Genomic DNA, 17,799 nt, shown 5'->3' with positions numbered 1-17,799 from the left:
CACTTAGAATGAGGAATAAGATTGTCATAGGAGGCAGATGAAGGCAGAGAACTGCTTGGGAGGGGAATGGGGATACTAGGATCAGGTGTGGGGAGAGACTGGAGAGAGCACCATTGAACCAGGAGGATGAATGGAAATCTGTAGGTATCAGCAGTAGGGTTGATGGGGATCTCTAGTATGTGCCCAAAACCAAGAAAGAGGGAGGTTCCTAGGAATCAATGGTGTTGACCTTAGTTGTAATGCAAATCAGTGGGTATATGGAACCTGGAAGTGGCCAACTCCTGTAGCCAGGCAGGAAACCAGCATTGTATTTCTTGAGAATTTTATGTTTAGTTTTAAGCCAACCCAAGTAGGGTAACTACATACAAGAAAACACAAGAAATAAGTAATTTCATATTAGCAAAATCAAATACACACACACACACACACACATACACACACACACACAGACACACATTTACGGGGGAGGAGAGAAAGAGAGAGAGAGAGAGAAAGAGAGACAGAGAGATTAATATGAACAACATAAAAAATAACAGGGATTAACAATCACAGTTCATTAATATCTCTCAACACCAATGCACTCAAATCCCTAATAATAAAAAGACACAGGCTCACAGAAAGGATGCAAAAACAATATCTTTCATTTTTACTACATATAATAAATACATGTCAGTCACAAAGTTAGACATTATCTCAGATTAAAGGGTTATAAAATTTTTTCCAAGAAAATGGGCTCAATAAATAAGCCGGAACCATTCCAATATCTAGTAAAATAGATTTTAAACCAAAAGTTGATTATGAAATATCCTTCCCCATCAATAGGATATAACCACAGTCTACAGAATGGGAAAAGGTCTTCATCAATCCTACATTTGATCAAGGATTAATATCCAAAATATATAATGAACTCAAGAAATTACACATCAAGAAAGCAAGTAACCCAATTAAAAAAATGTGGTACAGAGGTAAACAGAGCATTCTCAACAGAGGAATCTTGAATGGCCATGGAACACTTAATGAAATGTCTGCGTCCTTAGTCATCCAGAAAATGCAAATCAAAATGACTCTGCGATTCCATCTTACACCCATCAAAAGGACTAAGATAAAAATCACAAGGGACACTACATGTTGGTGAGGATGTGGATCTAGGGGAACACTCCTCCATTGCTGGGGGTGGGGAGTGCAAACTTATACCACTACTTTGGAAATAGTTTGGGGTATTTTCCAGAAAACTGGAAATAGTTCTGCCCCAGGACCCACTATACGACAGGGGCACTTGCTGAAGTATGTTCATTGCAGCTTTATGCTTTATAGGTAGAATCTGGAAACAACCTAGTTGTCTCTCAACTGAATAATGGATGAAGAAAATGTAGTATATCTACACAATGGGATACTATTCAGTTATTAAAAGTAAATGCATCATGGAATTTGTAGGCAAATGGATAGAACTTGAGAATATCATCCTTAGGGAGGTAACCCAGGCTCAGAAAGACACATATGGTGTACACTCTTTGTGGGATTTGATTTGTTCTTACATGGCAATTCTCATGTCTGCTACAGGTCCCTGCAAACAGTTGGATATTTGACTGGTCAAGAGTCAGCAGCCAGTGGCTGAGCAAAGATTAAACACAGGACTTTTAGGATTCCCAGGCAAGAAACACAGAGGCAAGAAGAGTGATTCTGCTATTAGGTAGGCATAGGGGATGGACTATGGGGGGAAAAGTGCAAGAGGGAGGGCCCACCCACATGTAAGAATCTGAGAAAGAAGCCCCAGGGGTCGCTCCCCTAATTGGCTCTGAGGTAGTAGAGACTAAATACAAATTTTGCAAGTATTAACTCAGGAATATCTGAGGGGAGTGGTTGGCTGCAAGGAAGTTTTAAAGTGCCCAGTCATTGAGCTAGTTAAGGCTATTAAATATAAAGGAGGCATGTGCGTGCCTTCTGTTCATGAATCCAGAGCTCTTGTGCAAATGTAGAGACTAGTGAGCATCTCCCACCCCAGGATCATAGAGTCAACTTTAAAATTTTCTTTGCTGCTACAATGCTCATTTATGAGTGGCATTATCCATAAAGTGCAGAATACTTAGGGTATGATCCACAGTTCAAAAGAAACTTAATAATGAGGGCACAAGGGATGATGAGTGAATTTCACATAGGAAGGAAAACAAATGCTCATAAGATGTCCATGGAGATAGGGAACTGAATGGGAGAGGGGATGAGGAGGGGCACTGTCATGGCAATGAGGTGTGGGCCCAGGGGGACAAGTAGAGAGCTCGAAGTTAGAATAGTAATTGCTGGAGGGCATCTCTCTAACTAGCTGGAGGGCTGGGATGGAGGAGGATATAGAGACTCTATGTGGGTGACCCTAGATGAGATTCCTATCAGTAGGGGATATAGAGACTAAAGCGGCCACCTCTGTAGTCAGGCGGGATTTCCAGTGGATGGAAGGGGACTTCACCCCACAAAATATTCAACCCAAAATTACTCCTGCTTACTTGATGCCCAGGAATAAATATGGGGCAGTGACTGATGGGATAGACAACCAGTGACTATCCCAACTTGAGACCCTCCCATTAGAGAGAGCCAACACATGACACTATTAATGATACTCTGCAATATTTGTCAACTGGAACCTAGCATCTCTGTCTCCTGAGAGTCTTCATCTAGCAGCTGACCAGAACAGTTGTAGAGACGATCCACAGATCTGTCAGAGCTTGGGAAATCTTGTGGAAGAATGGGAGAGAGAAATGAACAAGCCAGAGGGGTCAAGGACCCTTCTCCCCCAGGAAGACAAACAGAATCAGATAAACTGGGATCATGGGGACTCACACTTAACCACCAACAAATGAGCATGCAAGGTGGGACACATTTGTAGAAAACATGCATCTTGATCTTCTTTTGGGTTACTATTGTGGAGTGGGGACTGTCTTGAACACAGTTGCCTGCCATTTATTATATGTAGTCTTCCTCCTCTATCTAAACTGCATGATTGGGCCTCAGCAGGTGAGGATGTGTCTAGTCTTGCTGAAAGTAGATTTTCCAGGTTAGTACCTAAAGTGGATGGGGGATATCCCTTCTCTGAGAAAAATGTGGAAGGCAATAGGGGGGACATACGTAAGGGCTTGACTGGAAAGAGAGAAGGGAAGTAGAGCTGTGGCTGGGTTACAAAGTAAATAAAAATTAAATTATTATCAAAAGCACAGTATTTTGATGTAAAAAATAAAGTAAAATAAAATTATAAGATAACAAAGTAAGAAAATGATTGAGGGCTATATCCTGTGGAATTAGAAATCTTCTTTACAGCAAAGGCAACCGTAATTGCAGTAAGCAGCAGTTGAGAAAATGGAAAAATGTACTTCTGAAAGAGGATTATGGTTTAGACTATATGAAGAACTAAAAAAAAAAAAAAAAAAAAAAAAGCCACCCTCAAACCAAACAACCAAGTTAAAAATGGTCTATAGAACTGAACCAAGAGATTTCAAAATAGAAAATTAAAGTGGGGAAGAAATAGTTAACAAAACATTCTATGTCCAAAACCATCAGGAAATTTCTAATTAAAAATTACTTTTAGGTTTCATGTTACTCTAGTCACAATCACAAAATTTAGTAGAACAATTGACAGCAAGTGCCAACAAGAAAAAGTGAAAGAGGATTTTGTTACACCTGTGATGGTAGAGCAGAGTATTTCAACCACTATGTAAATCAGACTGGAGTGTCCTTAAGACGTTTGAATTTAACCACAATGTGACCCAGCTATTCCAATCCCAGGCACATGCACAATCTCTATCCTAGGAGAGACAGAACTAATTTGCTTTTGAGGAGTTGTCTCTGGTAGGTCTTCTATCATGCTCGCTTGTATAACTCTACATCGATCCATCTATAGACAGCACATAGTTAACTCAATGGGTAATGAGAACATTTTTCAAGCAGGCATAAAGTTTGGGAGAGATGATGGGGATAGACACGATGCTAGAGTATTTCAGAGGAGTAGGGGTTGAGTATGATCAAAATATATTGGAGATGCTTTAAGAGGAGACAAGAATGATTCTACAGATGCTCCTCCATCCAGGAGTACATCATTAGGGATCTGATGGGTTTTGGAGGGCTATTTAGAGGCTACAGGATAGCCTGATATGTGCAATTACCTACTGGGAGGATTAAGTAAGTTTTATGATTGCAGATTCAAAGACAAGCAATAGGATTTAATTAGGTAAGGAAAATAATAGGGATTAATTTTTTTCACAAGTTTTCATCTCTGTCTCTAATTCAGTCTTTTCTTTTGAGGATAAATAGTCTTTTTGGAAAAAATTATGAGAACGTTTAACAATTCTGACTAATACGAAACTAAACAGAAAACAATTTTTATGAGTTTTGCTTTGTACGTATGAATATTTCATGTGTATGCAATAGTAAAATAATGCACTTATAAATTTGCTGTGGTCAGTTCCATGCTGGACACATACCTACAAATATTAGAAAACACAGACACATGTAAGACATTTTGTTCTTACTTCCACCCTGCTTTAGAGAATTATGCATATGTGTGCATAGTTCCTTGCATTTGGAAATAGTATTAATTATTGCCCTTGAATCCAGATACTGAATTCTCATTGCATAATTGTAGGATGACTCCATGACAACTTCCCATCTAAAAGTAATCTCTGAAGTAAATGAATCTATTTTCACTGCTTAGGGAATTAACTGCTTAATTAACTTTTGTGAAATAATTAGTAATTTGTAATCATTATAAAAACTGTCACTTATATATTCCTATATTATTATATCAAGGTTATATGAGTTTCATGGAAAGGTCTGGAGATAAACATATTGACCTTAGTAAATTTGACAATGAGTATTGATTGCAGAAATATAGACAAAAATATTGCAGTTGCTTTATTTAATATATTTTTTGTTGAAGAATTTTCCATAGAAGTGTAGGGGGAAAATTCTGGGAATACTATAGCAAGGAGACAAAAAGAACTAATTAATATATATTGGCTGGAAAATGGTGACACCTTACTCTTTTTTCTTTCCTTTCTTTTTCTTTCTTTCTCCCTTTTTTTAAAATGTGGAAGTTACAGATCAGCAATAGAACATTTTAAGCTAACCTGTCTGGTACTAATCCAGACTAGAAAGCATTATATTTATGGTTATTTAAAGATTTCAATGAACAAAATTTGTGAATTATAGTTAATTAATACATATAATTATACATCTATCTCTTTAGGGAATTAATATAAACACATGACTACTTGTTTAGTGTGTTCATTGAATAGATTCAATGACACCAAAGTAGCAATGAGAAAAACAAGCTTCTGTGGGTATACTGTGCTTTTTAAATACTGTTATTCAATAAAAATATCCAGAGACAAAAACACAAGTGGTTAATATTATTTCTGGGGGGAAACCTAGAAGATATTTAAACATTTCTAGTGCCAGGAAACAACAGAGTGTTAAATTTCTAGGAGTATGTGAGAGGGACACAAACATCTCTGAGGAGGATTTCCAATCTCCACATCTAAAACTAATTAAACAAAAAGTAAATGCAGCAGGTTACAGTCGAATATATATGAAAATAGAAATTAATGTCTCTGAGTATACAATGATTTAAATAGGTGATTAAACAAATAAATGCCTTTAAGGCACAAATTTATAACATACAATTCTGAATTGAGGTCATTTTTTCAGATAAATGGACTATAATCTTAATGCTTCCTTTAGAGTGGGATTGCACTTGATGCCATTTGATAAGCTTTCATGGCAAATGTATCTTCCTGCTACATGCTTTGTTGGCCTTCCCATAAGAGAAAGAAATCAAACGTTCACACTCATTCAAAACATGTGGGTAAATACAACCCCCTAATCTACAGTGATATTCTACAAAATACCTAGTTACTATTCGTTTTTAAAAATTTTTATTTATGTCTTTAGTCTTTTTTTTTTCAGTTCAGACATTATCCGTCTTCTGGTCCACACTCCCAACAGTTCCCCATCTTATTCCTTCTCCCTTGTCTCAAGAGGGGAAGTATTTTTTATTGGATATTTTATTTATTTACATTTCAGTTGTAATCCCCTTTTCCCATTCCTCCTCCCACAGAAACACCCTATCCCATCCTCCCTCCTCCATTTTTCTTTTATACCATTTTAATTACATGCAAATTTTAAGGTCAGTTCTAGGTTGAGGAACTAGTAATACAATAGATACAAATAGTCAAGGAACAAGCAAGACAATAAATACAAATAGTCGAAGAACAAGCAGGTCAATACAAAGTTTTGTGATCAGTCCTATGATCTAGTGATTTCTAAGGGCTTATTGGGATGATCAAAATATCTGAGCCTACTTCCCCGTCCTAGACCAAAGTCATTTTCATGTCTGAAGCCTACTTCTTTGTTCTAGCCTAAAATTTAGATTCCTGCCTGAAATTACTTATTTGTTCTAGCCTAATGTCAGATTCCTGCCTGAAGCCCACTTCCTTGTCATATTCCTGCCAATTCTTGGCCAATGTCATATTCCTGCCAAGCAACCCCTAAGCTCTCCACCTCTCCCCCTTTTTATTTCATAAACAAGACTGAGCCTGTCTTAGTTCATTATGACTTAGTTTATTGCCTTGCTTGTTCTTTGGCTATTTGTGTTTATTATCTTGCTTATTACTTGACTTAGCATATCTATTGTATTGCAGGTTTCTTGACCTAGAACTGGCCTTAATACTTGCATGTAATTAAAATGGTTTGAAAGCAAAAAATATATAAAACTAAATTAAGAAAACAACAAACAAACAAACAAAATAACAATATCTTCCCACTAGTTCACCTCTACTGAGGATAACAAAAGGAAAACTCTAACACAAGGCAGGAAACTACACCCAGCTAAACCCACAAAAGTAATCTTCCTACAGCAAACCCAAAAGATGAGAACCACACAAACATAATTCCACCTCTTACAACAGAAATAACAGGAAGTAACAATTATTGGTCCTTAATATTTCTCAACATCAAATGATGCATCTCAATAAAAAGGCATAGACTAACAGACTGGATAGCCCTACCCAGCATTTAGCTGCATACAGGAAACACACCTCGGTGACAAAGATCTCAAAGTAAAATGCTAGAAAAATTTTCCAAGCAAATGGTTCTAAAAAAGAACTTGCAGTAGACATTCTAATATCTAATAAAGTCAACTTTTAACCAAAAGTTATCAAAAAAGATGGAGAAGGACACTCATACTTATCAAAAAAAATATTCACCAAGATGAATTCTCAGTTTTGAACATCTATGTTCCAAATGCAAGGTCACTGACATTTGCAAAAAGAAAACAAACAAACATCACAAACAAAAACATTACTGAAGGTTAACACACACATTGAACCTCACACAATAATAGAAGGCAACTTCAACACCCCTCTCTCTTGGGTGGACAGATCATAGAAACAAATAAAATGGACACCATGGAACTAACAGAAGTCATTAACCAAAAGAATTTAACAGATATTTACAGAACATTTTACCCTAAATCAAAAGAATATACCTTTTTTTTCGGCAGCACATGGTACCTTCTCCAAAATTGACCATAGTATTGACCAACAAACAAGCCTCAACAGTCACAAGAACATTGAGTTAATCTCATATATTCTATTGGATCATCATAAACTAAGGCTTGTCTTCAATAACAACAAAAACAACAGAAATCTCACATACACATGGAAGCTGAACAATGCTCTACTTAATAATAACTTGGTCAGGGGAGAAATTAAAGACTTTTTAAAATTTAATTAAAATGAAGCCACAATATACCCAAACCTATGGGACACAATGAGAGCAGTGCAAAAAGAAAAACTCATAGCTCTCAGTGCCTCCACAAAGAAATTAGAGTCACCTTAACAGTACATATGAAAGCTCTAGAACAAAAAGAAGCAAATATAGCTGAGAAGGGTAGATGGCAGGAAATAAACTCAGGACTGAAATTAACCAAGCAGAAACAAAAAGAACTATACAAAGAATCAACAAAACCAGAAGTGGGTTCTTCCAGAAGTGAAACAAGGTAGATAAGCTCTTAGCCAAACTAACTAGAGGGTACAGAGACAGTATTCATATTAACAAAATAAGAAATGAAAAGAGATACATAAATCCATAGTTATTCTGATACCTAATTCAGGATGTAAAGTGAATAAAAAAGAAAGGAAAAAAAAGAAAAAATATTTTGCATATTTCACTTTTTAATTTAATTATTATTTTTTAAGATCACAATTTCTTAAATCTGTGGAAATATATTTGTTTACAAAGGCTAATTACATAGAATATTGAGATAGCCAAGAATTCTGGCCAAGTATATATACTCTCCACTGTAGGATAAATATATTGCACATAAAAGGAACATTGTTCTACATACATAAAGCAGAATCATTCACACAAAGGCTTTTGAGAGTTTGACAATCTGACTAGTGTGATGTGTGCTATGATAAGCTGATGGGTTCTCTGAAACTCAGGCAGTTGCTGTCCTTCACATGTCCCATTGGCCAAAACTGGTCCTGCACTAATCTCACATCATGTAGTCATATTTAGCCATATAAACTGTTTGGTAGTCTGCTAAAAAAGAATTTTAGTAAAGACAAATCAATCTTGTTCACAAGAAAAACTTTCTTTCAAGGAACTTACTTAGAGCAACTTTGACATCCTTATTTCTCAGGCTGTAGATCAAGGGGTTCAGCATGGGCACCACAATGGTATAAAACACAGAGGACACTTTCCCTTGGTCCATGGAGCTGACTGATGACGGCTGCAGGTACATGAATGCTAAAGATCCAAAGAAGACAGCAACAGCTGATATGTGTGAGCTGCAGGTGCTGAAGGCTTTGGACCTGCCTGCAGTGGATTTAATCCGGAGGATGCTGGCAATGATGAAGATGTAAGAGCTTAGAATAGTCAGAGTTGGAATAAAGATGTTAAAAACACTGAAACATAAAACTACTACTTCATTAATAAAAGTATCAGAACAAGAGAGTTCCAGCAGTGGATAAAGATCACAGAAGTAATGATTTATTATATCGGCCTCACAGAAATGCACTTTCAACATGCAGACTGTGTGAGTTGTGGCACCAATCAAAGCTATACTATATACTCCAAATATCATCCAGGAACAGACTTGATAGGACATCACAGCATTGTAAAGTAAAGGATTACAGATGGCAACATAGCGGTCATATGCCATTACAGCTAACATGTGACACTCTGCAATAGCAAAAAGAAGGAAACTGTAAAGCTGAGTCATGCATTCAGGGTAAGAAATGCTGTTCTTCACTGTCACAAAGTTTGCCAGCATTTTGGGGGTAATGACAGTGGAATGGCAGAGGTCAATACATGACAAATTGCTGAGAAAAAAGTACATGGGTGTGTGAAGGTGAGAACTGAATAGTATCAGGGTGATCATGCCCAGATTCCCCACCACTGTGACCATGTAGATTCCAAGGAAGAGGAGGAAGAGGGGCAGCTGCAGCTCAGGTTTGTCTGTTAACCCAGCGAGGACAAACTCAGTCACTCCAGAAACATTTCTTTTCAACATTTTCTTCTCTGAGTTCTATGTACAAAGAGACAAAAATGAAATAACTATCTATTATTTTACCACCTAATGAAGTGTGAAACAGAATTCAAGCTTTCATTTTGGTAGGCATCGTCAATTTTTTTTTGACAGGGAATTTTGAATTTTAGACATGTAAGGCATTAGACTGCTCAACACACGGCAGCTATGGTTAGAGATAAGTTACATTTGTTCCTGAGTATGATTTTTGTTATGAGAATTTTAGTACTCAATTCATGGGCATGCAATGAGAGATAAGATATGTTCAGTGGAGTCTGCAAAGGAGTCCTCATGACTTATTTGTCCTCCCAATCACTCTACATAGAAAAATATTTTTCTATGTTACAACAAGAGCAATATTCACACTGAGACTAAAGACTTCCACAAAATTTATAGCACTTGCTATACATATAATGGTATCTTTTCCTCATAAGATAACAAACAGTGCAAGCCATATGATCAAGATTGTAGTAGAAATTTAAGTTAGGACAATCAGGTGAGAACACGAAATAAAAACGCATCTGAATTTGAAAGTAACCTATAAACGTACTTTTACATGTATATGATTTAATTTATATACATGAAATTCAAAGAAATCTTTAAGACAGTATCATTGTAATTTATTTAAAAGGCAATTATGGAAATGAGAACCAAGATCATCAAGAAAACTTATCAATCATAAAAATCCACTTGAAGTATCGTGAAAAATGTTAAAATATTTAGGATTAAATTAGGAAAACTTATGATATTGCCCTTGAAACTACCAACGTTGTTGAAAAATAAATTATTACTTACATGGAAAGATATCTTATCTTCATGAGCCCCAATATTTAACATTTGGAAAGCAGTACTTCCCCAACTGGTCTTAAAGTTCAGTATAATCCTAATGAAACCCTATGATATTTTCATTATCAATAATAATATGTTGATAATAAAATATCAATGGGAATATAGTAGGACTGGGAATAAGCAAAACCAACCTGAAGGAGAAGAATAAAATTGGAACTTTCAAGTTCCCCCATTTGAAAACTTACTTTAACATTACAATATTCTCCTAATTCAGGTATGCCATGAAATATCAGAAAATTGTCAGTCTGTAAGATTACATGAATACATTATTGTAGTTATGTGTTTCTTAACTCAGTGTAGGTAGAATGTTTTTCCATTAAATGGGAAATTGGATGAAGTTTAATGTTAAGTAGTTTATATCCAACTTTTCATATTATGAAAAAGTTAATGAAAACGTATGCTACCACTAAATATAATAGCTAAAATTAACAACATTTGAAAAAAATACAACAGTAGATTTTTAAGCCAATGAAATTGGTATAGTTTTTGGATAACATATCACAATCAGAGGTTATGGCAAAAAAAAGAGAATTAACTGAACATAAATAAATTTAAAAATAATTTGTGCCTCTAAGGAAACCATAGATAAATGAAAGTAATACATATTAAGTAATGAATTTCGGAAGATCCATTAATAGAATTAAAGAAGTTTTATATCCTAATTGCTAAGAAAACAAATAATTCAGTTACAAATAGCCAGACCACTGGATGATGATCTGTTTGACAGCCTACAGGATGAGCTACAGTGGGCAAGTGAGCTCTCTGGAGCCTGCCCACCATGCTGCTCAACTGAGATGGGTGAGCTCTGATACATCACCACCCCAGAGACTTCACTCCAATATTGCTTTCTGCTACTGATATGCTTTCCCATGCTTGCCATTGCCACACTTCTCATTTATTTGGCTTAGTTTGAGTGGACACCAAAGAGACTCTCACTGCCTATCACTTGATGTGATTACTTCCTGGATGATGGGCCATTTTTTTGGATAAGTTTCATGCACATGAGCATACGGATGAAAGTTCTTGAGATAATGCCGTCTATACTGAATTTCTGACTTAGTTTTAGGATTTTATTCTGATTTAAGTAATTTTGGGACATTAGGACAGTTGATAGAAAGTTTAAAGTTAGAATCAAGAATAGATGTGCTCCTTTCTTTTTTAAAATTTGTTTTTTAATTAAATATTTTATTTACATTTCAGACATAATGTCCTTTCCCCATACCCCCAGGAACCCCCTATTTCATCCCCCCTCTTCCTGCTTCTATATGGATTTGCCCTGACCCACCCTCCCACTCCCACCTCCCAACCCATGATTTTCCCCACAGTGGGGAGTCCAGCTTTCACTGAACCAAGGACTTTCTCACCCACCTATGCCTGACAATGTCATCCTCCCCTACATATACATCTGGGGTCATGGGTTCCTCCCTATGTGCTCCCAGGCTGGTGGTTTTGACTCTGGGAGCTCTGGTTGGTTGGTATTGTTTCTATCCCCATGAGGCCACAAACCTTTTCAGCTCCTTCAGTCTTCTGTCTCACTCCTCCATTGGGAACCCCATGATCAGCTCAATGGTTAGCTGTGAGATGTGCTCATTTCATATAGAATGACAAAACTGCTTGAGTTACAGAAAGAAGTACAGTGAGCATTCATTACAAGCATATGTGTACCATATGCTGAAAATATGTGTACCATCATTAGTCATTAGGGATATTTAAATAAAAATTAGAGTGAAAAAATTTTTTCATTGATTGGTAGGGTTATGATAAAATGATAATTACTTGTAAGGCTGCAAGAAATTTGCAGTCTCATATTATTGGTGAGGTTTTAAAATAGTAAAAATAATTTCTCGAAAACATCTGGAGAACACTACAAAATGCAAAACACACAGTAATTGAGGATCCAAGGAATTTCGTTCTTGAGACACATCTACAAGAATAGAAAACACACTGACACAAAAAGTCATACAAAAGACTCTGGAGTAGTACTGCTTACAACACACAATGATGGACGAAAGGGTCTTACTGCTCATACTTGTTTGTTTCTGACTCTCCAGCTGGCTCTCTCCTATACGGAAAAGTGCATTCCCATTCTGGACCAATTCTGTACTTTTCTGGAAAAACTTGAGAATGTTTAGAGATTGGTATTGTTAATTTAAAGTCAAACTCAGAAGTGGTAGTACTAGTTTCTATGAAATATGTTTTATTTCTTTTAGCAAATCTCCCAGTTTGGTCCCTATTAAAAGTAAGTATGGCTGTCTAAAGGTGGGTTGAATAAGGAAAACAACAGTGGACATGGTAAAGTGGACGAGGAAGGCCTGTGAGGCTTCAGGTCTACACAAAGAACCATGAGGAACAATTTAGGAATGCTGAGAGTGGGAGGAATAGCTTTCTCTAGGGAAGAACACAGCAATTGACATATAATTGTATCATAAAATGATATAAGTTTTATAATATAAAATAATAAGTATAATACATAAAAGTATTACAAGGATAAAATATAAGTATAAAATTTTAAACTTATAAATTGGTCTATTATAGTATAATCTCTAAAAATAAAATAAAAAATAATGAGATTGATGTTCATTTAGTTATTCTATGTGTCCTGAAATTCATGTGGTAAAATTTATTCTCCACTATAGAACACATCCAACACTAAACAGTCAGCCCTGAAAACATGCAAGTAACATTATACAGCCTGGTCAGGTTGTGTTTAGGAATATATCTTTACATAGATACACATAATATAGCAATCAGTGAAAAAGGAAGTCATGAATTTGGGATAGAGCAAGGAGGTGTGTATTGGAGGACTTGGGAGGAGAAAGAGAAGGAGAAAACAATATAACTAGAATATAATTTCAGAAAATAAAAGAAGCAAGAGAAAAATAACGCATGTGTATGTCGATATGTTGTTCTTTGTCTCAGAGAATTCATACATCGCAGATTTATGCATCCATGAAAATTTGTTGAGATGTGGGAACTCTAAAGGACAGTAGTAATAGGTTTATGTAAGTGAGTTCTCTAACTGTTCTAGTCTCCTTTTCGATTTCTGTAGTAAAATACTCTGATTGATAGCACCTTTGGGACAAAAAGGTGTCTTCCAGCCTATGTTTATTATTATTTTTTTTAAGGTCATAGTCCCCCATCGAGGGAAGTTAGGGCAGCAATAGAAGAAAACTATGGGGGGGGGGATACTGTTTATTGGCTTGTGTACTGTAAATGTTTAGCTAGCTTTCTTATAAAACTCAGTGCTACTGCCCAGAGAGGGTCCTCTCCTAGGTGGGCTGGGCCTTCACACTTACCATCCAGCAAACAATCTCTCATAGACCTTGCTACAGGTCAGGTTTTTCAAGGTCCATTTTACAACTCAATTGCGTTTCTTTTTCCCAGGTGACTCTAGCTAATTTCAAGTTAATAATAAAAACGAACTAGACCCTTCACCCTATATAAACTGAATACACAAATATATCAGTGTTAAACCATCATATTTTTTGCCCTCATAGTCTCAGGTAACATCTTAATACAAAATATCGTATAAATTTTTAAATTCTGCAAGTCTTCAAAAAGTGTAACATCTTAAAAGTCCAAGGTCACTTTAAAAGTTCATAGTTTCCTAACTATAGGCTCCTGAAATATTCAAAACTAGTAAGTGTTTTCTTATTTTAAAGGTGAAGAACTGGGGCCCTAGAACAATTACACTTCAGCAAACCTACACTCTGGTGAATATAAACCTTCTGGCTCAGTGGTCAACATCTGGAACCCATCATGCTTTTCAGGGCAACAAAAGCTTCAGTCATCTCATCTCTCCAGCTCTGCATCCACAGAACACACAGCTTTGAGGGAAATCAGTCCAGGAACTCAAGAAGGAACTAAAGGAGACCTATTAAATCAATTGTTTCAAAATCCTCCTTTTTTTGAACTCAGTCTGTTTATTTATTTCAAAATTATTTCATATATTTTTTGAGGTTATAATGTAATTACATTATTTCCTCATTCCCATTCCTCCCTCAAGTCATTTAGTATGACCCTCCTTGCTCTCTTTCAAATTCAAGACCTCTCTTTAGATTAATTTTTGTCACATATACATATGCATACATATCTATATATTTTAGCCTCCATTTTTATTAACCTTAGAGATGAATGTGTTGTAACTAATATTCCAAAACCTAATGGAATTTTTCCCTAAAGTTTTGAGTACATAATAACATGTGTTAAATTTAGATACTATACTGCATATAGCATTTTATAGCTTAATGCTTCTTTCATTATGAAGAATTCCAAGCCACTGAACAGGTCCACCTTTTCTTTCTCAGCCTGTAGTCTCTAGAAATAATTATCATTTTCTCTATTTATTTTATATTGGTTTGCCAATTATATTAATTTTATTAAAATAGAACTAATTAGTAATATTTTCTTTTTTGACTGACTTGTCTCACATAATTTACCGTCTTTCAGGGTTACCCAAAGTTTGTAAAACTGGAAAGAATGTAGATTAAGTAGAATTCTTGTGAAACTGGTAAAGTGCCAGTAGAACTTTGATTTCAGTATTGTAACTTGATAGAGTATAAAATTAATTTTGATGTTAGCATACGAAACTGTATGTAAAAATATGTCCTTACACTCCCTTTATGTGAGTAATCCCTAGGTAATCCTGATGGTTTTTTCTAAACCTGCATGCTTTGTATAGTTATGTAAACTTAAGGAATATGCAAGACTATTCAACTATTGGGTAATCTTGACTAATTATTTCCCAAAATTTTATATTTTAAATGTTATAATATATATATTACAAATATATATACCATACATAATTATGAAATTTGCAGAATATCATAATAAAACCCTCTGTGGTTATAATTATCCAAGCAATATTGTTTGGCTGTGAATGTGGCCTGATGAAAATTTATTATCAATAAGCCTATGTTAAGGTCATGAAGCATAGAGAGATTTATTATAGAAAGTCCATGCTCATTAAAATGTTATAGTCTATAAGAAGAAAGGTAAACTATGAAATGCATATTGTGACTGAATATGTCTATAGGAACACAGATGTTATGGTGTTTGGTCTAGAATGGGGTTAATATAAAGTTTTCAAGAGAAATATGAGTATGGAAGGTTAAAAAATAAGCTATGTTTGCACAATATTAATAATTGTGGCTTTGCTAAACTCTAAAACATACTAAAAATTTTAAAGCTATTTGTTAAAAGAAATAATAAATGAGGAAAGTGATAGATACTCCCATGCTTTTATATTATAGTTTTATAATAGAAGTATTACAGCTTATAACAGGATTTATACACTGAAGTTATTTGAATGTAACTTATACCTAGTATTTCTATGGCTTGTAATAAACGTTACTGGCTTTTTTGTATTTCTCCTTAGATGAAACAGCTATAGCCACTGAAATACATTGTATAAGAACAAAATTCCACAAGCACGAAAAAATGCCTGGGAGAAAATTTGGTCCTCAGACATTAGTGATACTTTCAGCTATCACTAAAAATTTCTATAATATCTGAGAAGTGGAGGTCATGAAAGCCATCTGACATTCTGAGACTGAGAGACATCAGGACAAATGGATGCTAGGTCCTCACCTTTGCTCTACATCGAGACTCCAATCCCTGTAACAAGTGAGTTGTAGATCAAATGCTCTGTAAATGAAATACTTTATGTCATTGGTGCAAGTAATCCAAAATGAAGTCATCTTGCTCATTTTTATTCGTGGGATCCATTTACATTTCTATCATAAATGCAATGTTATGACTTTCTTCAAACCTTTAATGGCACTTACAAGACTGATATTATTTTCACAGAGAGACTGTTGGAATATAAGAGGCATCCTGTATAGAAGGAAACTCCCCGAGGATTTCTTTCCACTAGAGATGAGATGCTCACAGGAAAAAGTAATTAAGATTTTTGGTATTATGGTTTAGTTGATACTTTTCTTTTGCTTCCCCAGAGCATATTTTTGTGTGTGTGTATTTTGGAACAGTATCAATTACTTTATTTGGGACCAGAAACTGAAGCCTAATAGAATAATTGTAGGATGACTCCATGACAACTTCTCATCTGAAAATAATCCCTGAAATATATGAAGTCATTTTCACTGCCCTTCACCATCATTTAATTAATTCTTTGGGAAAAAAAGTTTTGTAATCATTATCAAAAGTTGTCTCTGGTATGTTTCTTTATTATTTCTCACATAATACTAGTTTCATGGAAGGGGCTGGAAATGAACATGTTTTTACCTTACTAAATTTGACAGTAAGTAGAGATTGCAGAAATATAAACAAAATAAACATTGTAAGAGCTTTATTCAATATATTTGTTGATAGAACAATTTTTCATAAGAGTGCAGGGGAAATTCTGGGACCACTATAGCATAGAGAAGAAATGGACCAGCAGATATGTTAAGAATAGATGATGGTGGCTCTTTTCCTTTTTTTCTTTTACTTTTTAATGTGGAAGTTACATATCAGCAATGAAAACTTCTAAATTAACCCATCTGGTACCGATCCAGAGTAGAAAATATTATATTAATGCTTTCGGGTTTTTTTTAGATTCTAATGAACACAAATTTGAGAATTAAAGTTAAGTACTTACATGTATCTCTGTACCTAATTATTATAAACACATGATTATTTGTTTAGTGTGTTCAGTGAGTAGAATCAATAACACCAAAGTAGCAATGAGCAAACTCAGCTTACATGAGTGTAACATGTTTTTAATGCTGTAATTCAATAAATATATCCAGAGCTTATAGGAGAAATATTATTTAATATGGGTAATATTATTTCAGGGAGGAAAATTAGAGATACTTAGAACATTTTCAGTGCTAAGAAATGTACATGAAAGGGACACAGGAATGACTGAAGAGAATTTCCAGTCCCTGTATCTGAAACTAATTAATGAAAAATTAATGCAACAGTTTACAGTAAATATATATATATATATATATATATATATATATATATATATATGGAAAACAGGAATTAATGTATGTAAGTCTATAGTTATATAAATATTTGATTAAACAAAAATAGTTTTAAGACACAAATTTATAGTACACAATTCTGAACTGAGTTCCCCTTTCAAATAAATACGGTACAATTTCTCCTTCCTTAAGAGTGGGTTGTACTTGATGCCTTTTGATATGCTATTATAACATCTGTACCTTGCTTTAACATGCTTCTGGGCCCTTCCCATAACAGAAAGAAATCAAACATATATCCTCACTCAAAACTCGTGCTTAAGTACAACCACTTGATCTACAGTGATATTCTACAAAACACCCAGTTGTGTCCTCAACTGTCCACATCCTCACAACTAGAAAGGCAGTTCTAGATTTGTGAGGTCTAGGGGTGACTGAGATGTCATTAAAACT

At 35.1% G+C, this 17,799-nt stretch overlaps 1 protein-coding gene across 1 annotated transcript; it reads right to left on the bottom strand.

Annotated features, from left to right (window-relative positions):
- Positions 1-8,161: 8,161 nt before the first annotated feature.
- LOC143439026 (olfactory receptor 8G50-like) lies at positions 8,162-16,193 on the bottom strand. The gene is made up of 4 exons (XM_076924747.1): positions 16,010-16,193; positions 12,450-12,537; positions 11,927-12,030; positions 8,162-9,571 (listed from the first exon to the last, which is right to left on the bottom strand). Exon 4 carries the CDS (start codon positions 9,554-9,556, stop codon positions 8,621-8,623), a length of 936 nt encoding a protein of 311 aa, XP_076780862.1. The 5' UTR covers positions 9,557-9,571; positions 11,927-12,030; positions 12,450-12,537; positions 16,010-16,193; the 3' UTR covers positions 8,162-8,620.
- Positions 16,194-17,799: the final 1,606 nt, after the last annotated feature.

This window comes from Arvicanthis niloticus, chromosome 26 (assembly GCF_011762505.2).
Source record: "Arvicanthis niloticus isolate mArvNil1 chromosome 26, mArvNil1.pat.X, whole genome shotgun sequence".
Taxonomy (NCBI): Eukaryota; Metazoa; Chordata; class Mammalia; order Rodentia; family Muridae; genus Arvicanthis; species Arvicanthis niloticus.
Note: the sequence above shows the minus strand (reverse complement) of the source record. Positions and strands in the feature narration are given on the sequence as shown.